Source organism: Bos grunniens, chromosome 7 (genome assembly GCF_055505025.1).
Source record: "Bos grunniens cultivar Pamir isolate PY7600 chromosome 7, Bosgru_T2T1.0, whole genome shotgun sequence".
Taxonomy (NCBI): Eukaryota; Metazoa; Chordata; class Mammalia; order Artiodactyla; family Bovidae; genus Bos; species Bos grunniens.
This window is the reverse complement of record NC_141171.1, coordinates 54,255,283-54,282,346: the sequence shown is the minus strand read 5'-3', so window position 1 is coordinate 54,282,346 and position 27,064 is coordinate 54,255,283. Positions and strand designations below refer to the sequence as shown.

General features: G+C 38.0%; 2 protein-coding genes across 29 annotated transcripts in view; one reads left to right on the top strand and one right to left on the bottom strand.

Annotated features, from left to right (window-relative positions):
- Positions 1–27,064, bottom strand: part of LOC147369579 (uncharacterized) — a 97,887-nt gene that overhangs the window by 24,087 nt on the left and 46,736 nt on the right. For 9 of the 19 annotated variants that reach the window (XR_015167607.1, XM_086412204.1, XM_086412200.1 and 6 more), the window contains 2 exons: positions 931–961; positions 29–111 (listed from right to left, as the gene is read on the bottom strand). Coding sequence is in view for 11 of the 19 variants with exons in the window: in XM_086412204.1 (XP_086268330.1) it covers positions 29–111; positions 931–961 (114 nt within the window). In the remaining 8 variants the exon portion in view is untranslated. Of the gene's footprint in view, positions 1–28; positions 112–919; positions 962–27,064 lie in introns of all 19 variants that reach the window. The other 10 variants (XR_015167606.1, XR_015167611.1, XM_086412198.1 and 7 more) reach the window with 2 other exon arrangements.
- NR3C1 (nuclear receptor subfamily 3 group C member 1) overlaps positions 1–27,064 on the top strand; it is a 119,941-nt gene that overhangs the window by 78,736 nt on the left and 14,141 nt on the right. For 4 of the 10 annotated variants that reach the window (XM_086412191.1, XM_086412190.1, XM_086412189.1 and 1 more), the window contains exons 3-7: positions 5,639–5,802; positions 15,123–15,239; positions 21,085–21,363; positions 21,891–22,035; positions 25,624–25,754. In XM_086412191.1, the coding sequence (XP_086268317.1) occupies positions 5,639–5,802; positions 15,123–15,239; positions 21,085–21,363; positions 21,891–22,035; positions 25,624–25,754 (836 nt within the window). Of the gene's footprint in view, positions 1–5,638; positions 5,806–15,122; positions 15,240–21,084; positions 21,364–21,890; positions 22,036–22,352; positions 25,755–27,064 lie in introns of all 10 variants that reach the window. The other 6 variants (XM_086412187.1, XM_086412186.1, XM_086412185.1 and 3 more) reach the window with 3 other exon arrangements.

Below are 27,064 nucleotides of genomic sequence, written 5' to 3'. Positions count from 1 at the left end.
AAGGGTGTAATCTGCCTGCACATTTTACCTGTTCTTCAAGGTGTGTGAGGAACTTTCATAATCCATCCATGATTCTCCATCCATGGTCCTCCTCTCGTTAACTGCTTTTTTCTGCAAGACAATTAGAAAAACCTGCTTTATACTTACTTTGTCTCTCAAATGTAAACTCAGTGACCTCAAGAAGAGCAATGTCCAGTATACTCTCCATTCTGAATGGGAGAGAGCATTCAAATATTCATCTGAAACAGCACGTTTTGTTATCTTGGCTGCTCACTTAAAAGAAAGTGCTCTGGATACAGTCAGTTCATAATAGAATCTCTTGGCATCTTCAGAATGTTTGACGCAGCTGTAAACACACACTAAGCAAGGACTAAGACGTTTTAGCTTTCCTATTCAGAGTGAGTGTGATACACAGTTACTATGTTGTAATTTTTATTTCTTTCATGTATCCTTATTAAAATATAGTGATTTCATATGGTTTTCCTTTTGAGTTCTAACCATTTTCTTAAACCCTAGTCTTTTAAAGCAGTATCATAGGGTCATGTTTACAATTGAAGACCATTTTGCGTTCATCCTTTGCTCCCAGTGGTGTTCACTATAGGCCATCTTGGTGCTCATATTAGTGTGACAAAAACTGGTTTTTCTCCACTGATGTTTGTGGTATGCTTGGAAACTTTCCGTGGACTCAATTCTTACCTCATGTAGCCTAGAATAACTGCCTGAAGGGATGGCAAAAGCCTGACTTAAGTTGCAGATTCTTAGTTGCAGTTCGATCAATCCATTTGTTCATTTAGTTTTAACTTTCCTTTTTGTCATCTCTAGCTCACAGTTGACTGGCCTGAATGTATTTTGCATATGCTCTAATTATAAGTGAGAATTTGGGAATACTGTCCTAGATTTTAGACTTAATACTACTTACATAATACTTACACCAGGCTTTCTCATAAAATCTCCAGTTTTCCTGAAAAAGAATGAACATTTATCAAATGCCTGCCTGCTAAATGCAGGAGTTGTACACTAGACTTTGAGTGTGTTCTCTCATTTTCATAACACACAGACACACATGATATCCTCTCACTGTACTCATGAGAAAACACAGGCTCGTGGTAGATACCTATCCAAGGTCACACAAGCTCTGAAATGGTAGAACTGAGATCCGAAACGTGTCAGTTCGACCACAAACAGGCTCCCTCATCAACCTCTGACAGCTGAGTGACCTCATCTAGAGGTGATAACATCCTTTTCACAGGGTCGTTGAGAGGACGGATGAGACTGTATTCATGAAAGTGTTTCAAAACTATTAAATACTACACCTAAGTACTGTGAAAACATTTTTAATATATACTAGTGTGTGCATGGGAGAAGGCAATGGCACCCCACTCCAGTACTCTTGCCTGGAAAATCCCATGGACAGAGGAGCCTGGAAGGCTGCAGTCCATGGGGTCACGAAGAGTCGGACACGACTGAGCGACTTCACTTTCACTTTTCACTTTCATGCATTGGAGAAGGAAATGGCAACCCACTCCAGTGTTCTTGCCTGGAGAATCCCAGGGATGGGGGAGCCTGGTGGGCTGCCACCTATGGGGTCGCACAGAGTCGGACACGACTGAAGCGACTTAGCAGCAGCAGCAGTGTGTGCATATATATCATGTACATATATATACACACACACACTATATATATGTATATATAACTGGCTGAGGAAACAGTACAGAATTAACATTTGAAATCATTAAATATTACACTTATTTTCCATAAACTAAACATAAAAACAACTGGTTGGTCCCTAAAAATAGATGTCAGATGACAGAAATTGGCTGAACTTGAGTAGGAGCATCTTCAGAACAAAAGCCAGACAAGTTTTTGCTTCCCTAACACTTTGCTCTGCTCACTCACTCCAAGACCTTCCTGCTGCTGCTGCTGAGTCACTTAAGTCGTGTCCGACTCTGCAACCCCATAGATGGCAGCCCACTAGGATGCCCCGTCCCTGGGATTCTCCAGGCAAGAACACTGGAGTGGGTTGTCATTTCCTTCTCCAAGGCATGAAAGTGAAAAGTGAAAGTGAAGTCGCTCAGTTGTGTCCAACCCTCAGCGACCCCATGGGCTGCAGCCTTCCAGGCTCCTCCATCCATGGGATTTTCCAGGCAACAGTTACTTGAGTGGGGTGCCATTGCCTTCTCCGCCAAGACCTTCCTACTTCTCTGTAAAACTCCGAACCGCAGCAGCTCCGCTGCCTTAGTCACAAGTTTCCATTAATCAGACATGGCTTGTGCCACACCTACAGCAGAGTAATTTCAGGTTATTCTCTTCCATTGTAGGCTTTCAATATGCACTCAGTCTATTCTCCCAAATCTAGCTGGGATCAATACCTTGTGATACAGAAGCATCCAGAAATTCTCTTCAACAATGTTGAGAGAAAAATATGAAACCCTGGGGTCTATTCCCAGAGCTGGGCTGGTAGGAATGCTGTCCTATTCACTAAGCCTCTAGATAAACATAGGGTTGGCTAAGTCCAGTATGCTTCATTTGAAGACAGAATTTAGGGGGACCTTTGGAGTCGGTCAACACCGAAATCAGATTGATTATATTCTTTGCAGCCAAAGATGGAGAAGCTCTATACAGTCAGCAAAAACAAGACTGGGAGCTGACTATGGCTCAGATCAGGAACTCCTTATTGCCAAATTCAGACTTAAATTGAAGAAAGTAAGGAAAACCACTAGACCATTCAGGTATGACCTAAACCAAATCCCTTATGATTATACAGTGGAAGTGAGAAGTAGATTTAAGGGACTAGATCTGATAGATAGAGTGCCTGATGAACTATGGACGGAGGTTCATGACACTGTACAGGAGACAGGGATCAAGACCATCCCCATGGAAAAGAAATGCAAAAAAGCAAAATGGCTGTCTGGGGAGGCCTTACAAATAGCTGTGAAAAGAAGAGAAGCGAAAAGCAAAGGAGAAAAGGAAAGATACAAGCATCTGAATGCAGAGTTCCAAAGAATAGCAAGGAGAGATAAGAAAGCCTCAGTGATCAATGCAAAGAAATAGAGGAAAACAACAGAATGGAAAAGACTAGAGATCTCTTCAAGAAAATTAGAGATACTTGGAATATTTCATGCAAAGATGGGCTCAATAAAGGACAGAAATGGTATGGACCTAACAGAAGGAGAAGATATTAAGAAAAGATGGCAAGAAAACAGAAGAACTGTACAAAAAAGATAATCACGACCAAGATAATCACAATGGTGTGATCACTCACACTTACCTAGAGCCAGATATCCTGGAATGTGAAGTCAAGTGGGCCTTAAAAAGCATTACTACGAACAAAGCTAGTGGAGGTGATGGAATTCCAGTTGAGCTCTTTCAAATCCTCAAAGGTGATGCTGTGAAAGTGTTGCACTCAATATGCCAGCAAATTTGGAAAACTCAGCAGTGGCCACAGGACTGGAAAAGGTCAGTTTTCATTCCAATCCCAAAGAAAGGCAATGTCAAAGAATGCTCAAACTACCGTGCAGTTGCACTCATCTCACACACTAGTAATGCTCAAAATTCTCCAAGCCAGGCTTCAGCAATATGTGAACTGTGAACTTCCTGATGTTCAAGCTGGTTTTAGAAAAGGCAGAGGAACCAGAGATCAAATCTGCTGGATCATGGAAAAAGCAAGAGAGTTCCAGAAAAAGATCTATTTCTGCTTTATTGACTATGCCAAAGCCTTTGACTGTGTGCATCACAATAAACTGTGGAAAATTCTTCAAGAGATGGGAATACCAGACCACCTGACCTGCCTCTTGAGAAACCTACATGAAGGTCAGGAAGCAACACTTAGAACTGGACATGGAACAATAGACGGGTTCCAAATAGGAAAAGGAGTACGTCAAAACTGTATATTGTCACCCTGCTTATTTAACTTATATGCAGAGTACATCATGAGAAATGCTGGGCTGGAAGAAGCACAAGCTGGGATCAAGATTGCTGGGAGACATATCAATAACCTCAGATATGCAGATGACACCACCTTTATGGCAGAAAGTGAAGAGGAACTAAAAAGCCTCTTGATGAAAGTGAAAGTGGAGAGTGAAAAAGTTGGCTTAAGGCTCAACATTCAGAAAACTAACATCATGGCATCCGGTCCCATCACTTCATGGGAAATAGATGGGGAAACAGTGGATACAGTGGCAGACTATTTTGGGGGGCTCCAAAATCACTGCCGATGGTGACTGCAGCCATGAATTTAAAAGACGCTTACTCCTTGGAAGGAAAATCATGACCAACCTAGACAGCATATTAAAAAGCAGAGACATTACTTTGCCAACAAAGGTCTGTCTAGTCAAGGCTATGTTTTTTCCGGTGGTCATGTATGGATGTGAGAGTTGGACTGTGAGGAAAGCTGAGCACCGAAGAATTGATGCTTTTGAACTGTGGTGTTGGAGAAGACTCTTGAGAATCCCTTGGACTTCAAGGAGATCCAACCAGTCCATTCTGAAGGAGATCAGCCCTGGGATTTCTTTGGAAGGAATGATGCTAAAGCTGAAACTCCAGTACTTTGGCCACCTCATGCGAAGAGTTGACTCATTGGAAAAGACTCTGATGCTGGGAGGGATTGGGGGCAGGAGGAGAAGGGGACGACAGTGGATGAGATGGCTGGATGGCATCACTGACTCGATGGACATGAGTTTGAGTGAACTCCAGGAGTTGGCGTTGGACCAGCAGGCCTGACGTTCTATGATTCATGGGTTCGCAAAGAGTCGGACACAACTGAGTGACTGAACTTGGAGTTTATCAGCCTAACTGCTTAAAGTAAGAAATTATTACTTTACAATTATTTTATTACAATTTATTACAATTATTTACAATTATAACTTTTATTCCTAAAACAGAAGAAAAAGATGTTACTTAATAAATATAATTTCTAACCATGTTGACAACCCAATTTCTTAAGTTAGTTTGTTCTGTGAATTAGTTTAAGCATATTTATAATTGATATTTAATCATGTTATTAGTTGCATTAATAAAGAGACAACTAACACCCAATCAAAGTTTATTCCTAAATACTATCTCTTTTAGAGAATAGGCTGATTAAGAATATTGCAGAGAGAAATTTCTTATATAGGTGGAATCTTTGGGGGGAAGATGGGTAATACTGTATCTCTTGATCATGGTGGTAATTACACAATTATTCCTTTAAAGATGATTGTAAACAGATGCTAAGCAACTAAAAATTATATCTAAGCAAAGCACAATTTCACCATTCTTCTTAAAGGATTTTTTTTTGTTTTGTTTTTTGGGTTTCTTTTTTTTTTTTTGGCCATGCTGCGTGATGTGGGATTTCAGTTTTGACCAGGGATTGAACCTGGGACTGTGGACATGAAAGTGCCAAATCCTAACCACTAGACCTCCAGGGAACTTCTAAGGGATACTTAAAAATAAATGACCTGACTCTTAATTTTGTATAGAAGAATAAAACATTATTTGACTATGTCTAGGTAGGATTTTTTTAATGCTTGCCAGTATTTGAAATACATACGTTCAGTGTGAACATGTTTACTGTGGAGTGAAAAGGTAAGAGAACTGTATTTTGATAATTCTCTGACAGTCATGATAATTAAATCCTAACACTACTTTCTTCCTTCTCTAGCCCTGGAATGAGACCAGACGTAAGTTCTCCTCCATCCAGTTCCTCAGCAGCTACGGGACCACCTCCCAAACTCTGCCTAGTCTGCTCTGATGAAGCTTCAGGATGTCATTATGGGGTCTTGACTTGTGGAAGCTGTAAAGTATTCTTCAAAAGAGCAGTGGAAGGTAGTGTGTGTTTTGAAGAGTTTTATTTTTCCTCTATTTGGTTCCTTTTTCTCAGACTGGATTCTGTATGCTAAGCCTGTTACCACTATAAGTCATTAAAATCAGGGAGAGGAGGGTGGCTCCTAACTCTTCTGGTGGGAAAAAGATACTTTTAAAAGCAAACTAAGATAAAACAGACAAGTAAAAATTGAAGGGAGGGAGTATGGTCAGAGAATGGAGAATAACCATAAGAAAGTGCTATGCATGTGAAATGATGGTTTTAGGTTTCGGCAGTAACTAGTGCTCATTTTATTAGTATTACCGACTTTAATTCCCATCAGTTAGCTAGTTTGAGAGCCACCAACGATTGTAGTCTGGCAAAAATGAGTGATAATGAGGGGGAAAAGTGTTTTGTTTTCTAATAAGCCGGGGCTGTGCTATGTGATATAAATGTGATGTAAGGACCTCCCACTGTCCTCTGGGAGGTCACAGTCTACTTGGAAGTGAAAGATGAGTTCATAGTTACAAGGTACAGAGATTATAATACAGAGGATCAAGTGACAAACTGCCTGGGGAGGTCAGTAAAAGTGTTTAAAAGAAAGTGATTTCACTTGACAAATATTATATTCATATAATGTTTACCCTTGTTACAGACTCAGTCTGCCCGTCACCTCCTTAAATTCATTCCATAAGCAAATTACTGAAGTCACACTAAATATTACCAGTGAATCCTTTTGGGAAAAACTGTTGTGTAAAGTAGTTATTTGTAAAGCAGTTAGAAGGCAGTGTGGCCTGAACGGATTACCTAAAGCTCTGATTAGATAATTATATTTTTTAAAAATTAATATATTTATTCACAGTACATGAAGTACTATTATTTGGCTTCAGTTGTGTTTGCATATGCTTAAGGGTTAGATGAGTCATTTTCTTTTGTTTGGATTGCTTTTAATACATTAGCAAACTATAAAATTACTTACGTTATTCCATAGGGAGCACAGGAATTCAGGCTTTAACCAGCTTGGTTATCACCCAACAACTGAGTAGAGTCATTAAGTAAGCTCATCCCTAATTAATGCAGTGCTACTGACAAAGTAGATGTTACAGCGTCTTCTTGTCCTCACTTTACTTTATTCAGCACTTTCTTCACTGATTAGTTCTGTCCATTGTGTAAATGTGATAACAGTGTTACAGCATTCCTGTATATAATAAGTAATATTGACAGATTTAATTCTGAAAGTGAAATTCAGAATGAGACAATGGAGCCCTAAAAGAAATACAGGTATTAAAAAAAATTTTTTTTCACTCTCCCTCATTTTAACTAAAATTATTTCTTTAAAATGGGGCTACAAATTCCAGTTCCAGTGCCTACAGGGATTGAGTATGTGTCATTCTGGCCAAATACAATACCAAATGAGTGAAGAAGGGCAGTCACTGATATTAGAGGGTGCAAGCATGCCTTACCTAAAAGCGTCCAAATGCAATTTAAAAAGAAAAGAAAAGCTAAATATATTACAAGTATGAAAAGCTAAATATATTACAAATAAGACATCACTGCAGGCCATATGTCCCTTAGGCTTTAGGATTAAATTCTCTGCTTTAGAATTAAATTCCTACACGTGCTTTTAGCTATGAGTATGTGAATATTAGCTATGCTCTTGCAAAATATATATACGTATTTCAGTTAAATATGAGATAGCTAGATTACATGATAAACAAGAAAAGGTTAAAATGTAAACTGTGTTAAGTAAATCCTTTATTTGGATTTAAATTTTCTGCGTGGTCCCTTCCAGCTCTAAAATTCTGTAATCACTTGCTAACCTAATTTGTAGCAGATCTTCCCAACCCAGGGGTTGAACGTGGGTCTCCTGAATTGCAGGTAGATTTTTTCCCATCTGAGCCACCAGGGAAGCCCTAAGTAAATCCTTTATTTGGATTTAAATATTCTCCAGAGTCCCTTCCAGCTCTAAAATTCTGTAATCACTTGCTAACCTAACTCACAGCAGATCTACTTTTCCCTTTCTAGATATGATGGGAATCTGTTTTAAGCCCATATACAGATTTTAGAGCACTTTCTTGAACAGTTACAAAGATGAAGCTTGTGTGATTTTCATTACACTACATTCATTCCATTTTTAATACTTGCCAGAAATTATAGATTATCCACCAGACATAGTATCATAAAGATCCAAAAGTTAAATATTTTTAGAAAATTTGTACAAGTTTTACTTATCCATACAAGCCAGATCAAGGATTGAGATTTTGAATTTTATTCATTATTCTGTAAGTTACTTTCTGTGTACAGAAAAGAATTTGGATAGCTTCTTTTCTTCAGATGTATATTAGTTCAGTGGTCTTTTTTCACTGAGTCCCTTCTTCTTATGCTCCCTTAGCACAAATTGCATATAATCTTTGTGGTGGGTCATAATGGAGACAGACACATGCTACTTTTATTAATAATTTACCAAGTACTATGTTTTACGTATGTCATACTTCCCTGGGTCAGGAAGATCCCCTGGAGAAGGGAATGGCAACCCACTCCAGTATTCTTGTCTGGGAAATCCCATAGACAGAGGAGCCTGGCGGGTGACAGTCCATGGGGTAGCAAAGAGACACAACTGAGTGACTAGCACACCCAAGTACTATGTTTTATATATGTCATACTACGAAATTAGCAGCTCTATGAGCTCTTAAATGCTCTTATGATCCATATTTGATACACTAGGGAACTGACACTCACAGCTTAAGCAACAGACTTAGGATTCAAGCATAGCTATCTGCAAACAGGCTCTTAACCTCAGTGCTACGCTGACTTGAAAGGATAAAAATCTCAACTCCTGGCAGTTTATAATCTAGTTAGATACTGAGATGAAAGCAATAACAAAGGAATTATTTATAGTGTTTATTGAGTGCTTACAATGTGTTCAGTTCAGTTCAGTCACTCAGTTGTGTCTGACTCTTTGTGACCCCATGAACCGCAGCACGCCAGGCATCCCTGTCCATCACCAACTCCCAGAGTTTACCCAAACCCATGTCCATCGAGTCAGTGATGCCATCCAACCATCTCATCCTGTGTCATCCCCTTCTCCTCCTGCCCTCAATCTTTCCCAGCATCAGGGTCTTTTCAGATGAGTCAGCTCTTCACATCAGGTGGCCAAAGTATTGGAGTTTCAGCTTCAACATCAGTCCTTCCAAAGACCACCCAGGACTGATCTCCTGGCAGTCCAAGGGACTCTCAAGAGTCTTCTCCAACACCACAGTTCAAAAGCATCAATTCTTTGGCACAGCTTTCTTCACAGTCCAACTCTCACATCTATACATGACCACTGGGAAAACCAAAGCCTTGACTAGATGGCAGTATTTTTAATATGCTGTCTAGGTTGGTCATAACTTTCCTTCTAAGGAGTAAGCGTCCTGTAATTTCATGGCTGCAATCACCATCTGCAGTAATTTTGGAGCCCAGAAAAAAAAAAAAAAGTCAGCCACTGTTTCCCCATCTATTTGCCATGAAATGATGGGACTGGATGCCATGATCTTAGTTTTCTGAATGTTGAGCTTTAAGCCAACTTTTTCACTCTCCTCTTTGACTTTCATCAAGAGGCTCTTTAGTTCTTTTTGACTTTCTGCCGTAAGGGTGGTGTCATCTGCATATCTGAGGTTATTGATATTTCTCCCGGCAATCTTGATTCCAGCTTTGCTTCCTCCAGCCCAGCGTTTCTCTTGATGTACTCTGCATATAAGTGTGTTACAATGTGTTAGGCACTATTTTAAGAATGTTCTTCACAACTGCCTTTAACCCTTGCAGAAGCACAGTGAGGTAGATGCTAGTTTTCCAGCTTTACAGATGGAGAAACCGGGAGCTCAGAAAGGTTAATAAACATTACTGAGATCACACAGCTAGGCAGCAGAGCTGCAATTCAGACCAAGGGCTTCCTAGCAACCTTGCCAAGTGTACTTTGCACTATACTACACTGTTTTGAGAGCAGCAAAGAAGCTGAAGCTTTCAGGCTGTCTAACTCAAGCTGACAGTCACAGCTCACATTTGAAACTTGGGTACTTCCAGCAGAGTATGTACAAATAACAGAAAACCCTAGATGATACCATTTGCTGTGTGGCTCGTTTCCTGTACTCTGTTAATTATCTTGATCATGTCCATGTATCATTCTTCTGTTTACTACCTAGTATTTTTCTTGGATCACTCTTTTTTATAACTTAATTTATTTAAAATAACTATTAGTTTTACTATCCCTACTGTGTTAGTTATCTGTTGATGTGTAACAAATGACCCCCCAAATTAGTGGCTAGAAACAACAGATGTTAAGAAAACTGTGTGACATAATTAAGAGTCAGGAATTTGGGAGCAGCTTATTAGCTGGGTAGTCCTAGGACTCTCATGAAGTTATATTCAGACTGTTGGTGGAAGCTGCAGTCATCTGAAGGTTTGACTGGGGCTACAAAATCTTCCAGCTCATCAGCACTGCTTTTGGCAGGAAGCTTCAGTTCCTCATTATGTGGGTCTCTTCTAATGCTGCTCTCAACATAGCAACTGGCATGCCCCAGAACAAATGATCCACAGGGAGAGACTGTGATGAATATGAGAATGTATTTTCTTTATTACTTAATCTCAGATGTGACATAATCACTTTGGCCCTATTTTGTTGGTCACACGCCAGTCCTGGTATAGTGTGGGAAGGGTAATCAGAGTGTGATTACCAAGAGACAGAGACCACTGAGGGTCAGCTTGGAGGCAGGCTACAACTTTTACCAGAAATAATCAGTTTTTGGCATTTGATTCTGTTTTTTTTTTTTAATTTATTTATTTTAGTTGGAGGCTAATTGCTTTACAATATTGTGGTGGTTTTTGTCATACATTGACATGAATCAGCAACAGGTGTACATGTGTGCCCCATCCCATCCCTCTGGGTTGTCCCAGTGCACCAGCTTTGAGTGTCCAGTTTCGTGCATCAAACTTGGACTGGTCATCTATTTCACATATGGTAATTATACATGTTTCAATGCTGTTCTCTCAAATCATCCCACCCTAGCCTTCTCCCACAGAGTCCAGAAGTCTGTTCTTTACATCTGTGTCTCTTGCTGTCTTGCATATAGGGTCATCATTACCATCTTTCTAAATTCCATATGTATGCATTAATATACTGTATTGGTGTTTTTCTTTTTTGACTTACTTCACTCTGTGTAATAGGCTCCAGTTTCATCCACCTCATTAGAACTGATTCAAATGCATCTTTTTAATAGCTGAGTAATATTCCATTGTGTATATGTACCAAAACTTTCCTATCCATTCGTCTGCTGATGGATATATAGGTTGCTTCCATGTCCTAGCTATAGTAAACAGTGCTGCAGTCAACAGTGGGGTACATGTGCCTCTTTCAGTTCTGGTTTCCTCAGTGTGTATGCCCAACAGTGGGATTGCTGGGTCATATGGCAGTTCTAGTTCCAATTTTTTAAGGAATCTCCACACTGTTCTCCATTGTAGCTGTACTAGTTTGCATTCCCACTAACAGTGTAAGAGAGTTCCCTTTTCTTCACAACCTCTCCAGCATTTATTGTTTGTAGACTTTTTGATAGCAGTCATTCTGACCAATGTGAGATGGTAAACCTCATTGTGGTTTTGATTTGCATTTCTCTGATAATGACTGATGTTAAGCATCTTTTCATGTGTTTGTTACAGCTGTATGTCTTCTTTGGAGAAATGTCTGTTTAGTTCTTTGGCCCATTTTTTGATTGGGTCATTTATTTTTCTGGTATTGAGCTGCATGAGCTGCTTGTATATTTTTGAGATTAATTCTTTGTCAGTTGCTTCGTTATGCCATTATTTTCTCCCATTCTGAAGGCTGTCTTTTCACCTTGCTTATAGCTTCTTTCATTGTACAAGAGCTTTTAGCTTAATTAGGTCCCATTTTTTAATTTTTACTCTGGGAGGTGGGTCATAGAGGATCTTGCTGTGATTTATGTCAAAGAGTGTTTTGCCTATGTTTTCCTTTAGGAGTTTTTATAGTTCCTGGTCTTATATTTAAATCTTTAATCCATTTTGAGTTTTTTTTGTGTGTATGGTGTTAGAAAGTGTTCTAGTTTCATCCTGCTAGCAGTAGTTGACCAGCTTTCCCAGCACCAGTTGTTAAAAGAGATTGTCTTTTCTCCATTGTATATTTTTGCCTCGTTTGTCAAGATGTCCATAGGTGTGTGGATTTATTTCTGGGCTTTCTATTTTGTTCCATTGATCTATATTTCTGTCTTTGTGCCAGTACCATACTGTCTTGATGCCGGTAACTTTGTAGTATAGTCTGAAGTCAGGCAGGTTGATTCCTCCAGTTCCATTCTTCTTTCTCAAGATTGCTTTGGCTATTTGAGGTTTTTTTATATTTCCATACAAATTGTGAAATTATTTGTTCTAGTTCTGTGAAAAATACCATTGGTAGTTTGGTAGGGATTGCATTCAATCTGTAGATTGCTTTGGGTAGTATATTCATTTTCACTATATTGATTCTTCTGATCCATGAACATGGTATATTTCTCCATCTATTTGTGTCATCTTTGATTTCTTTCATCAGTGTTTTATAGTTTTCTATACATAGGTCCTTTGTTTCTTTAGGTAGATTTATTCTTAATATTTTATTCTTGGTGAATGGGATTGTTTCCTTAATTTCTCATTCTGTTTTCTTATTGTTAGTGTATGGAATGCAAGGGAGTTCTGTGTAATAATTTTATATCCTTCAACTTTACTATAGTTATTGATTAGCTCTAATAATTTTCTGGTGGTGCCTTGAGGGTTTTCTATGTGGAGGATCATGTCATCTGCAAACAGTGAGAGCTTTACTTCTTCTTTTCCAATCTGGATTCCTTTTCTTTCTTTTTCTGCTCTGACTGCTATGGCCAAAACTTCCAAAACTATGTTGAATAGCAGTGGTGAGAGAGGGAACCCTTGTCTTATTCCTGAATTGAGGGGAAATTCTTTCAATTTTTCACCATTGAGGATAATGTTTGCTGTGGGTTTATCATATATGGCTTTTATTATGTTGAGGTATGTTCCTTCCATGCCTGCTTTCTGAAGAGTTTTTATCATAAATGGGTGCAAAAACTCATTTTTACTATAAAAATAAGGACAATACAAACAAAATGATACTGAGAAATCCCAGCTGGCCTGAAGGCTTTTCTCCTGACATCTGCCCTCTCTCTCGTTAGAAAACAAATTTACCAAGTGGTAGAAGACACAGAAACTCCAAACTGAAATGTCTTGTCTTATCATATGTATTGACAGGGAGTACATATCCATGCCTTGTAAATAGTGACCACTAGTTGAAACTCTTTTTATAGATAAGATACCCACAGACTTGTCCAACTTCATACTAATAACCAGATAGAGCATTTGAACTTACGAAGGTACATTGCCCCCTGATTCTGTAGCTCAGATTCTTAATTGTGGTGAAGATATACCTGGGATAAAGAAAACATTATTAGGGCTTCCTTGGTGGGTCAGTGGTAAAGAATCCACCTGTTAATGCAGGAGACGCAGACTCAATCCCTGATCTGGGAAGATCCCATATGCTACAGAGCAACTTAGCCCATGCGCCACAACTGCTGAAGCCCAAGCACTGCAACTAGAGAGCAGCCCCTGCTTGCCACAACCAGAGAAAAGCCCACACAGCAAGGAAGACCCAGCACAGCCAAAAAAAATAAATATTAGCTTAACATGCACATTCTGAGCTTTTGGTTAGATATAAAGCACTGAAACTTTCTCTGTGTTTACCAATAATTTTTTTAATTGTCCCTTCTAGTTTACTGAAGAACAATAAGTCAGGGATAGTCTTATGGGTTAAAACGTTTTCATTATTATAACTGCTTCAACTATGATTTTATCTGTTGTTCCTTATTTAATTCTGTATAATAGAATTATTGGGTTAGAGCTTCTATTTCATGTCCAAGAAAAGAAGCTAGGAAACTTACACAATACAGAAAGGAATAGAAATGACTGGTACAGACACTTGGCACTGGAGAACAACTCTGGAACAAAGCTGAATTGTAGACCAGTAGTCAAATTCTGTGGCCTGTTCCTCACAAAGAACTGAAACTGATGTAGTTAACCATCTACCCCAAACTAATGCTTAACAAGCCCTGTGATTTAACATGTTAGGAAGAAGTGAATATAGTTTGTTTTATCCAAATCAAGTAGATTATTCTGTACATAAAGGATCTTTTCCTAATATCAGAACTAGGTATATTCAACCTTACGAATTGATTATTATGTTTCTCTTTTCTTTGAATATGATTTATTTTTGAGAAGACAAATGTCCTGCAATCTTCTGAATACCACCCCCTCTAGTGTAAGGACATGGAGTCTTAACTATCCAGTGTATCTATTTAGATATGCTGGTCTTGTGTAGAAGGATCCTTTCAGTTTTAATGCCAGGCTAGCAAATCCTCAGATAGCTTTCTTCAACAAAAGAGGGTACACTGAGGGTAGAGGGAAAGTAGGAAGACTTTTTGTCTTTCCCTTTTAAATTTCCCTTGAAATTTTTTGACAGGTAAAAACTGCATTTCTACCTCTTAACACATTTAATACTGGGTCCCAGAAGATTTTAGACAGTAACAATCATCAGTAGCTGGTGTCTAAAAACATGTGAAATAATTTAAAAATCTCCCTAAGTTACAGATAGAGTAGTTTAGTTTGCCAAGTCTGTGATTTACCTAATTGCTGGCCACCTTAACACAATTTAAGATTAAGCCTTTACTAATAACTTCATTTAAAATTTGGAAGGGAAGCATACTTTATTTGCATGTGGTGGTGCAATGATGAATTAAAGTAATTTTCCCTTTGGTACTCTCACCATATTTTTAAACCAGTTTCCTCTTTCTTTAATCCTGCTAAGCATTAGATTAGAAGTTATAATAAAACACTGATTACAGAGGTCTTCTATAATGGTTAAGAAACTGTTTAAAGCACAATTTAAAGACCAGTTTATCAAGGAAGAGGTAGTGACTGGAAAGGGGCAAAAAGAGGGTTTGTGGGGTACTTTCTGCTTCTTAATAAGTTTATTAGGTGATAAATTTATGATTTGTGTACTTTTCTGTATGTATACTGCAGTAATTTTTTTTTAATGAACTATGCTTGTTAAACAATATGAAAGACTTTACTTGTTAAACAATGTGAAAGACTTTACTTTTTAAATTGATCTCTCACTTTGTATTGGATGTACAGTATGCCTGCCTTCATCAGTGCCTTTGGTCCTTGGCTATGTTCCCCGAAAACAACAAAAAAGAGCCTCCCCATAAAAATATCCTTTAAGGCCTGGGAAATTTTAACAGTGCCTTTATTTTCCATGTAGGACAGCACAATTATCTTTGTGCTGGAAGAAATGATTGTATCATTGATAAAATTCGAAGAAAAAACTGCCCAGCATGCCGCTATAGAAAATGCCTTCAAGCTGGAATGAACCTGGAAGGTAATGTAAATATCGAAAATGAATGTCTTTGCACCATATAAAAATTTATCACTTTACTTTTGAAAAAAATCAGTAAGCAGATGCAATAATTAAAAGTAGGATTTTTAGAAAGTTGTACTTTTCTAAGAATTTGTCCATTTTATTGGCATGTAATTATTGATGGTAGTCTCTTATGATCCTTTGTATTTCTGTGTTGTCTGTTGTGATCTCTCCATTTTCATTTCTAATTTTATTGATTTTTCTCCCTTTGTTTCTTGATGAGTCTGGCTAATGGTTTGTCAATTTTATTTATCCTTTCAAAGAACCAGCTTTTGGCTTTGTTGATTTTTGCTATGGTCTCTTTTGTTTCTTTTGCATTTATTTCTGCCCTAATTTTTTAAGATTTCTTTCCTTCTACTAACCCTGGGGTTCTTCATTTCTTCCTTTTCTAGTTGCTTTAGGTGTAGAGTTAGGTTATTTATTTGACTTTTTTCTTGTTTCTTGAGGTATGCCTGTATTGCTATGAACTTTCCCCTTAGCACTGCTTTTACAGTGTCCCACGGGTTTTGGGTTGTTGTGTTTTCATTTTCATTCGTTTCTATGCATTTTTTTATTTCTTCTGTGATTTGTTGGTTATTCAGCAGCGTGTTGTTCAGCCTCCATATGTTGCAATTTTTAATGGTTTTTCTCCTGTAATTGAGATCTAATCTTACTGCATTGTTGTCAGAAAAGATGCTTGGAATGATTTCAATTTTCTTTGAATTTACCAAGGCTAGATTTATGGCCCAGGATGTGATCTATCCTGGAGAAGTTTCCATGTGCGTTTGAGAAAAAGGTGAAATTCATTGTTTTGGGGTGAAATATCCTATAGATATTAGGTCTAACTGGTCTATTAAATGAGTATTTCATATTCTGTTTAAGGTTATCAACTCTTATTACATAGACTGACTTCATTATAGCCAAACTATACATGAAGAAAGAAAATTATGTAATAATCAAACTTGTAATACTTGAAGAAACATTACTTTGGTCTTTATTTCTTTTTTCAAACACAACTATTGGCTAGGGTTAGTATAGAAACAAGTCAGAATTATTCTGTTATTTACCTTTTACTTTGCATATACATGTATATATCAATCTTTTATTTCCAACCTATAGTGGGGAAAAAGTGAGGAAAGCCTTCAATGGGTTTTTTCAAGCAAAGAAGAAATGTGAAACTAGTTATGAATGAGTTTCATATTCTTGCTTATATAACAAGTGTAATTAACATTGATATTATTTGAAATCTTTTCCCTGGGGTAGCAAGTTTGGAATTTTGCTTTAGTTGAAGGTGGTAGTGGTGCACTTCAATTCAGCAAGTTTTCACCAAAGCAGGCATTAGACATAAAATGAATAAAACAGTGTCTGTATTCAAAATCAGTAAAATAGTGCCTGTACTCAAGCACTTTACTGTCTAGTTAGGTTGCAGAGTCAACACAAAATGGTACAACACACTATAAGATAAACAGGAGCAAGAGGTCGGTCACCTGATTCTGTCCTAAAAGGCAAAAAAAAAAGGCAACACTGAATTTTAAATCTAGAGATGTTCAGTAGGAGTTAGATGGAAAATCGGGGCAGAGACAGGATCAGACTTGAATTTTGGAAAGACTAATCTACGAACAAAGCTAGTGGAGGTGATAGAATTCCAGCTGAGCTGTTTCAAATCCTAAAAGATGATGCTGTGAAAGTGTTGCACTCAGTATGCCAGCAAATTTGGAAAACACAGCAATGGCCACAGGACTGAAAAAGGTCAGTTTTCATTCCAATCCCAAAGAAAGGCAATGCCAAAGAATGCTCAAACTACCGCACAGTGGCACTCAACAACACACTAGTAAAGTAATGCTCAAAATCCTCCAAGCCAGGCTTCAGCAATACGTGAACCGTGAACTTCCAGATGTTCAAGCTGGATTTAGAAAAGGCAGAGGAACCAGAGATCAAATTGCCAACATCCGCTGGATCATGGAAAAAACAAGAGAGTTCCAGAAAAACATCTATTTCTGCTTTATTGACTTACGCCTAAGCTTTTGTGTGGATCACAACAAACTGGAAAATTCTTAAAGAAGATGGGAATACCAGACCACCTGACCTGCCTCCTGAGAAATCTGTATGCAGGTCAGGAAGCAACAGTTAGAACTGGGCATGGAACAACAGACTGGTTCCAAATAGGAAAAGGAGTACGTCAAGGCTGTATATTGTCACCCTGCTTATTTAACTTATATGCAGAGTACATCATGGGAAATGCCGGCTGAATGAAGCACAGGCTAGAATCAAGATTGGCAGGAGAAATATCAATAACCTCAGATATGCAGATGACACCACTCTTATGGCAGAAAGCAAAGAAGAACTAAAGAGCCTCTTGATGAAACTGAAAGAGGAAAGTGAAAAAGTTGGCTTAAAGCTCAATATTCCATAAACTAAGATCATGGCATCCGGTCCCATCACTTCATGGGAAATAGATGTGGAAACAGTGAGAGGCTTTATTTTGGGGGGCTCCAAAATCACTGCAGATGGTGACTGCAGCCAGGAAATTAAAAGACGCTTGCTCCTTGGAAGCAAAGTTATGACCAACCTAGACAGCATATTCAAAAGCAGAGACATTACTTTGCCAACAAAGGGCCATCTAGTCAAGGCTATTGTGTTTCCAGTGGTCATGTATGGATGTGAGAGTTGGACCATAAAGCTAGCTGAGCACTGAAGAATTGATGCTTTTTAACTGTGGTGTTGGAGAAGATTCTTGAAAGAGTCCCTTGGACTGTAAGGAGATCCAACCAGTCCATCCTAAAGGAGATCAGTCCTGAATATTCATTGCAAGGACTGATGCTGGGAAAGATTCAAGGCAGGAGCAGAAGAGGATGACAGAGGATGAGATGGTTGGATGGCATCACCAACTTGATGGACATGAGTTTGAGCAAGCTCCAGGAGTTGGTGATGGACAGGGAAGCCTGGCGTACTGCAGTCTGTGGGGTCGCAAAGAGTCAGACCTGACTGAGTGACTGAACTGAACTGAATCTTGTATATGGCGCTATTAGAGGAAGGATGAAATCCATGTGGTTCTTCTGACAGAAAAGAGACTAACTGTTGGGGCTATCCAGTACACACTGCTTACATGTTTTAAAACATAAAGTAGATTTATGGCTGTAACTGCAGTCTTAATTCCCCAATCCACACAAGAACATTCTCAGTTCTTCATATTACTTTGATAGCAAAAAAGATTAGTCTTGTCTTCACCATATTTAGAAACATTCATGACACATCAATCACTTAGCCCACTTTTTTCCCAGCATGCCTACGTTCTTAAACTTTACTACAGGGTGCCAATGTGTTAAACATTGATTTAAAGAAAATGATAAATGCCCATCGTCTTATAGGTGTTACCAAAGCTACAGAGATTGACTACAAATTCACGTAGACATTCAGTGCCACAAGGATAATTTATTACCAAAACCAGATAGTTATTCCTCATTTCTTACATCTCTGTGCATATTTTAGTTTCATCTTCCTTCTCTCTGACCATTTAAATGAATATGTATTAATGCATGCCAGGTTTTACTGACTGGTTTATATGTTTTGCCCTCCAGCCCCAGTTTTACTGCTTTCCTTTAACTCCCCAAGTAGTTCATTCAAAGAACAAACTCAGCATTTGGTCCTATCACTAATACAGTGTGGCTGCTTTAACATCTTTAGATGCTTTCCCGAATACACACCAAGTTTAACTTTCATCTGGAGCTCTAAGCAGTGTTAATCATCTTTTCACATGCCTATAGGCCACCAAAAAAGGGGGGTTGTTTGATTTTTGTTGACAAGTTGTATGAGCTGTTTGTATATTTTGAAAATTAAGCCCTGTTGAATCATTTGCAAGTATTTTCTTCCTGTCTTTAGATTGTCTTTTTATTTCTATTGCCTTGTGAGACTTACCTAAGAAAACATGGGTATGATTGTCAGAAAATCTTTTGCCTGTGCTCTCTTATAGAAGTTTTATGATAAGGTGAGAATACTTTAAAGTCCTCCAGTTTGTCATTATTCTTTCTTCTGCTCTAATGTAGAGTGTAAGAACACATATTCTAGACAAATTTAAAGTTATGGTTAATAGTAGTTTTTAAAGTACTGTTTCAGTGTATTTATTTGGGACATGCATGTTCTCATTTGTCAACAAAATATATACTTCCTGATTTTGAGGCCTGGGTGTCAGTAAGATATGATAACTTTGGTTGTTTCAAGAGTTCCCTTAATGTCTAGGAGCTCTTCCATTTTTAACTTTGTCACTCCTCTTTAAACTTGGACTACGTGAATTCAGAATATTTTCCAACTGTATTTTACTACCAGTTGAGACGGTGATCATGTGCCAAGAACTGTTTTATGCATTTTATATATTCTAACTGATTTAATTATCAACAGATCCTATGAGGTAGGTACTGACATTATCCTCATTTTATAGAAGAGGAAACAAAGGCCCAGAGAATAGGGCACAGATACCCAGCTACTCAGTGGCAGAGCCAGGATTATATTCCAACATGTTGGTTTCATATTTATGCTCTCTACTGCACCATACTGTGTCTTCAATAGAGCATGGTAAAATAAATTAGAGCATGTCTGTCGTGATTGTATTTCTCTGTTTTGAAACGTTAACTAAAAATTCTTAAATGTTTGAGCACAGTAAGAAATGGGACCATTCTACCCAACCAAACGACAGGGTTTGTTTTTTTTTTTTACCCCCAACACTGCACATGGATATACATAGTTCTTGCCCCTACATCTGTCCTCCGCAAACTATGTACTTTGTCATTTTAGGGACAAAATATATAATAATTATTTTTAAATGTGACTATCATTTACTTTTCCTTAACACAATGGTCTGCATACCTGATAACTGAGACAGATACACTTCTGCTTTCATACAACTTGCATTCCTTGTCCTTCCTTGGAGTTCTGAGTAATTTCTCTTTAAGAATACCATAATTTGCTTGCTTTGGCCCCACATATAACCAGAAAAGAATAATATTTTCATTTGTCACTGGAACAAGTAAATTCAAGAATATGAATATGTCTGCTAAAAAAATCTACGGAATCCATGTTTTAATTCAATTATACTTTTCCAAACTAAGTCAAAAATAAAAGTTACTTTATATATGATATGAAAATAGATACTTTAGGCTTATAGAGTCATCAGTTAAAATCTCTTATAAAAGAAATTATACCCAGTGGTAATTTATATATTTTCTCTGAATGGCCACAAAGATTTTAAATCCCATATAGTATAGTATACATAATATAAAGGTGAAATGGGGATCTTTCTGCATGCATGATCTCCTGTGCAAGATCTTCTTACTATCTTGATAAGAAGGGGACTTTGTGCAAGACGATAAACAGTATCACTCTCTTCATTACACCCACAATTTAGATTAACCCTAAGCCACCACAGTTACTGGTATTACAAACTTAAATTCTTTCTTTCAGTTGATAGTAATTTGCCTTGTATAACTAATGAAATTTTTACTTTGGAGTGAAATTGAGACAGAAATTACTTTAATGGAAGAATATGTAAGTGATATGTTTATATTGTTTTAACATAGTAAGACATTTAACTGTAATGAAGAAGTAACTGTCTTGTTTGTAGAGGAAATTAAATGAATGGGTTCCTCTTGATTCTTTGCTTTCAGGAAAAACTGTTTTTCTCTTCTTTCGTGTCACTTTATCATAACTGCTACATAAAAGATTTCTCCTTTTTCAAATTAGTTTCAGCAACTGAAATACCTCTTGAATAAACCACGCTCTCCAAACTTTCCCATTACAGCTGATTTCTATGTATTTTTTTTTAATATACCCACAGCTCGAAAAACAAAGAAAAAGATAAAAGGAATTCAGCAGGCCACTACAGGAGTCTCGCAAGAAACTTCTGAAAATCCTGCTAACAAAACAATAGTTCCTGCAACATTACCACAACTCACACCTACGCTGGTGTCACTGCTGGAAGTCATTGAACCCGAGGTGTTATATGCAGGATATGACAGCTCTATTCCAGATTCAACTTGGCGGATCATGACCGCACTCAACATGTTAGGTGGGCGGCAGGTGATTGCAGCCGTGAAATGGGCAAAGGCAATACCAGGTAAGATGCAAAAGATAACAGCACTAAGGTGTAAACCTTAGAATGTTTTACATAAAACACGCTGGCTCTGTATCACCTTGGTCCCATGGTTTCCTGTCATCCCTACTTAGTCAAGGGGTGAAGTGAAGTCACTCAGTCGTGTCCGACTCTTAGCTCCTCCGTCCATGAGGTAAAGAGGTATAAATATCAGGAGCATTTTTTTAACTTAAATCCACTGAATGAGTAATGTCTGCCAGGATTCTTGGCTTTCTGTTGTACTTTTTAATATAGCATTTTAGTCTTTAGTCCATATTTACTCAAATAAGCAAAAGGTGACAAAAACTGGCTACTCTTTTTTCTAACATTGAATACTATTAAAAAATTATTGAGAGCTTTGGTCTTACATGTCAAATGACAAAGGAGAACTGTGTCCACTTAACACTTCATTTCTTCTATTAGCATCTTCCAAAACTGGCAGTTCCCAGAGAGAGGATCTTCTCTTTGGCAACTAGAGTGCTTCCTCATACCTTTTATTCCTCTTAATTCAGGATTCAGGAACTTACATCTGGATGACCAAATGACTCTACTGCAATATTCATGGATGTTCCTCATGGCATTTGCCTTGGGGTGGAGATCATACAGACAATCATGTGCAAATATGCTGTGTTTTGCTCCTGATCTGATTATTAATGAGTAAGTTATTTGTTATTCATATTCCTTCAGGACTGAATCAGTCCTACCAGATTATCTTGGAACTGGGCAACCTACCAAGTATCTTGATGCAGAATTTATCAATGCTTAAGGCAGGCCAGAATGTACTACAGAGCAAATTGCATGTGGCATTATTACAGACCAGGACCTACTGAAGGATATTTTTTAAATAGCATCTCTTGGGGTCAGTAAAGTCTATAGCAAGGGAAAAGGAATCTTACTGTGGCATTGTTTTATTTATGTAATCGTATTTCAGAAAGGAAACAGCGTAATACAATTCATGTTGATCTTACTTTCAGCAGGGACAATGAACAGATGAGGACAACTAGGATGAAGGGATGACAGATATGGACCCAAAGACAAGAAGCATCTCTTTGCATGGCAAGGCTCACTCAATGTGTATGAGTTGTAAAGAAAATGGGAGAGAACCAACCACACTAAGATTTGATAAATCAGCTTTCTCTAGTCCTCTAGGTCTATGCCTGTGAAATATTTCAGATACCCATTCCCCGTACCCATTGCACTTGTTTTCTAACCAGCTTTCTGCTGCCTGTGTATCCTCCATCATGCTAAGTTTTTCTTCTTAACACACAGGTGTCTTCACTGAGCACTCAGTGTGTACTCAGCATGGTTTCTGGCTTTCCAGAATCTGGCCTCATTTTATCTCTTGTTATTCTCCTTCACATATTCTTTTTCCCCTCAGATGATCTGTTCTTCAAACATACCCCTAGCTCATGATGGTCATACCACCAGGTAAAAACCTCTCCTGTATATCCCTAGCATTTATCACATTCTACCTTTTATTACTACTTTTGCACTCACAGCTTATCTCCTTTATTAGATAGCAAACAGGGAAGTCACACACACTCACATATGCATACCCACTGATCTGGGCAGAAGGAGATCTGTATTCATGTGAGAAAAAGATTTTAAAACTGTGAGCTCTGGGTGCTGTTGACTATCCTGCTGCTGCTAAGTTGCTTCAGTCATGTCTGACTCTGTGCGACCCCATAGATGGCAGCCCACCAGGCTCCTCCGTCCATGGGATTTTCCAGGCAAGAGTACTGGAGTGGGGTGCCACTGCCTTCTCCGGCTGTTGACTATGGGGGTCCAAAAAAAAAATTAATGAAATCTGCAACCATGTTATAACAGTCTCACTCTACTCCATGTGAGTTAATCCATCATTAGTAGTTTCTGTTCAGAACTGGATGCCATTGTAAAGTTTAAAAAAAATAAATATAGCCACTGATTGGCAAAAAAAACTATGTCCAGAGTGGCAAGAAGTTTAGAAATTAACATCAATGGATGAACAGAGGATGTGTAAAGAAGAAAATGAATGATGAGGATAGCCTAAAGAGATACCCTGTGAAGAGCAAGCAAACCTGCTGTTTCCACTGTTGGGTGTACCAAGCACAAAAATAACGGGTAGAAGATATAAAAAAGCATCTATTTGAGCCAGGTGTTAAACAGCAGGGCTTGCCTTATGACACAGTAAAGGTCAAGTCGTATCTGTTTTAGAGGAGACTGGATGATACTAGCTCTAGATATTTTAAAAGAGGCTTAACTGCTGAGTTAAACTTGCTGGCTAAGTTTCCCAGCACAGTGTTCATTTAATCATATTTGAGGATTTACCAAGTGTCACTGTTTTTAAGAGCTTGAGCTGTAATACGTAAGGCTATGCTAACATGCAGATGAGGAAAACCAAACAAATGACCAAATTTATTTCAGAGAGCCATAACATTATAGTGTGGGGTACTATAGAAGACCTCTCTAAATATCTGAGCACTGAATAGTACAAAAGAACAAGCTTATAGGAGAGGTAGGGCATTTCAGGCAGAAGAGATGACTACAAAGGCTGACAAACATCCTTGGCATATGTGAGGAACTGAGAGAAAGCCAATAAGGACTTTCTTCGAGTTTAGATAAGTGGACAGGGACCAAGTCAAGCAGCATCTTAAAAGCCATAAGATAGACTTTGTTTTAGGAGCATGAAGAAGCCAGCGCTGGGAGGAGAGAGGGGCGGTTTCAAACAGAGGAAAACGCATTACAGGGGAACATCAAGTACCGCACTCCTAGTATGTGCCTGCTACTGTACTAGCAGAGAACAAGACAAACAGGGTTCCCTAACTTTACTGTTTACACTCTAGTTGGGGAGACACAGATAACCATCAAAATAATTTTGAGTTTTTACTAGACAGAGGTCTTTTTCAGATGAGTCACTAGTGGCTTCTTGGAGGAGGTGTAACTGAGTGAGACGTGAAGGAGAAAAGACCAGGCTTCATGGTTAGAAGAAATATGACAAGAGGCATGTGAAATATGTACTGCAATCAAACTCTTTAATTCTGTTAATTTTCAGTTAATAGGCACTGCATGTGCTTGACCAGGCCCGCTCTCCACACATACTTTCAGGTGTCCACTTCAAAGACAGATGGCACCTTGACCATCCATTGCCAAAAAAGGACTGCTCAATCTGCCGTGCCATGGCTTAAGAAGATTTAAGTTTTTTGATTAAATTTAATTAAAAATATGTAGCTTATATGTAAGCTTAAACACCTTTGAATCTCTTAAGTACTTGCTGCTCATTTCAGAATCTGACCATGTTTACTTTAGAAGTTAAAACCATGTTGACAATGTCTATAGTCACTGTCTAAAAAGAAAGTTGAAGTCATTAATTGGAATAAAAGTGTGAATAGAGTTATGAAACACCAACATATCTTCTTTCATAAAATTAATCTGACTCAGTATTTATTTGGGAGGGTACTCAAATTTAGATTTAAACCATCATAGCATAACCTGGTATTTCTTACATAAAGTAGGAGTTACAGAAATTTTTTCTCAGTGTTCAACTTTATGGATGGCTTACAGAACAATAGTTTTTAAGTGGGCATTCTATTTCCCATTCTTGTCTCCTTATGCCATTGGGATAATAACCTTTTATTTTTTTCTTAAGTCCAAGGTCACTTTTTGTCAAAAAATTAAAAAACATCTTATTTTAAACCATGAAGAGACACAGTTTCAGGCTGTGTGTGTCATTTAAAAAGTTAGGAAACTTGAGAGATCTACTTGAAAATTGTAGTTGTGATCGTTAACTGTTGAGAACCCTAACTGAAAATTCATTTCGTAGTACCTTTAGTCGGAAGAATATTCAGTCACATAACATTGGTCAGAGGCAGATTTTTGGGTATCAGAAAGCCTAGAGTCAAGTTTTATTTCTGACCCTCTACCTAACTGTAAACATTATCACACACAGTTGTCTTTAGAATGCAGTGCTATGAAAAAAAATTACTTGATTTTCAACTGGGTAAGATTTAAAACTGTTGTCTAACTGCTCATATTCAAATACTACCATAAAAGCTTGATTTAAATGAATGACTGATAATAGATTCTATAGGAATAAATTCTAAATACTTAAGGAAAGCTTTCCAAAATTCAGATCAGAGGGAATTCACGTTAATTGCAATAGGTAGATGAGTTAATAGAACGCTTTGCAAAATCAAACAGAAAAGTACTTTTTTGCGGAACAAGAATTACTTCTGTTTAACTCAAACACTTGATATTTGTCTTCCACAGGCAGAGAATGGCTTTACCCTGCATGTATGACCAATGTAAACATATGCTATATGTTTCCTCTGAGTTAAACAGGCTTCAGGTATCTTACGAAGAGTATCTCTGTATGAAAACCTTACTGCTCCTCTCTTCAGGTTGGTGGAACACCTATTCTCTTCTAAAATTGACTTCTGAAATATGTCAAAAACATAAAACATAGAAGTCTAGAAATAAAGGTTTGTTTGTATACAAAGCACTAAATAATTATACCTCTACTATTTCCTGGTACTTTAGATTTTCATAAATGTAAAATTTTAGAAAGGTTAAGATTAATAAGATAGATAAGTATCATGGAGAAATGGAGAGGTATATGAACCACATGGCAGGAAGGAGGAAGTCACTGCTGATCTGGAATATCTATAGCCTTCTTCCTTCCTACAACTTTTTACACTTCCACTACAGAAGACACAGAGAAAGCATGCCAGCTTGAATGATTTTTCTATACAACACCGTTCAGTTCACTCACTCAGTCGTGTCTGACTCTTTGTGACCCCATGGACTGCAGCACACCAGGCTTCCCTGTCCATCACCAACTCCCGGAGCTTGCTCAAACTCAGTTACTTAGTCAAAAATTTTAGTTATACAATGACTAATAATACATTAAATCCAATGACATATTTCTTATACTATGTATAAGAAATTATGGATGGGACCTAAATTTAAAAGCTTTTGCACAGCAAAGAACCATAAACAAAACAAAAAGACAACCCACAGAATGAGAGAAAAAATTTGCAACCGAAGTGAACAAGGGATTAATCTCCAAAGTACACAAACAATTCATGCAACTCAGTATCAAAAACAAAACAACTAAATCAAAAGATAGGCAGCTCTAAACAGACATTTCTCCAAAGAAGACATACAAATGGCTAAACAGCACATGAAAAGATGCTCAACATCACTGATTATTAAAGAAATGCAAATCAAAAGTACAATGAGGTATCACATCAGTCAGAATGGCCATCAAAATTTAGAAATAATAAATGCTGGAGAGGGTGTGGAGAAAAGGAAACGCTTTTACACTGTTGGTAGGAGTATCAATTGGTACAACCACTATGGAGAACAGCATGTGTTGTGCATGCTGAGTTGCTTCAGTCATGTCCAGCTCTGCAACCCTGTAGACTGTAGCCCTCCAGACTCCTCTGTCCATGGGATTCTCCAGGCAAGAATACTGGAGTAGGTTGCCATGCCCTCTTCCAAGGGATCTTCCCAAGGCAGGGATTGAACCTGCATCTCTTATATTTCCTGCATTGACAAGCGGGTTCTTTACCACTAGCACCACCTGGGAAGCCCCAGTATACAGGTTCTTTCAAAACTAAAAAGAGAACTACCATATGATCTAGTAATTCCACTCCTGGGCACATAACCAAAGAAAACCACAATTCCAAAAGATACATGCAGCACTCCA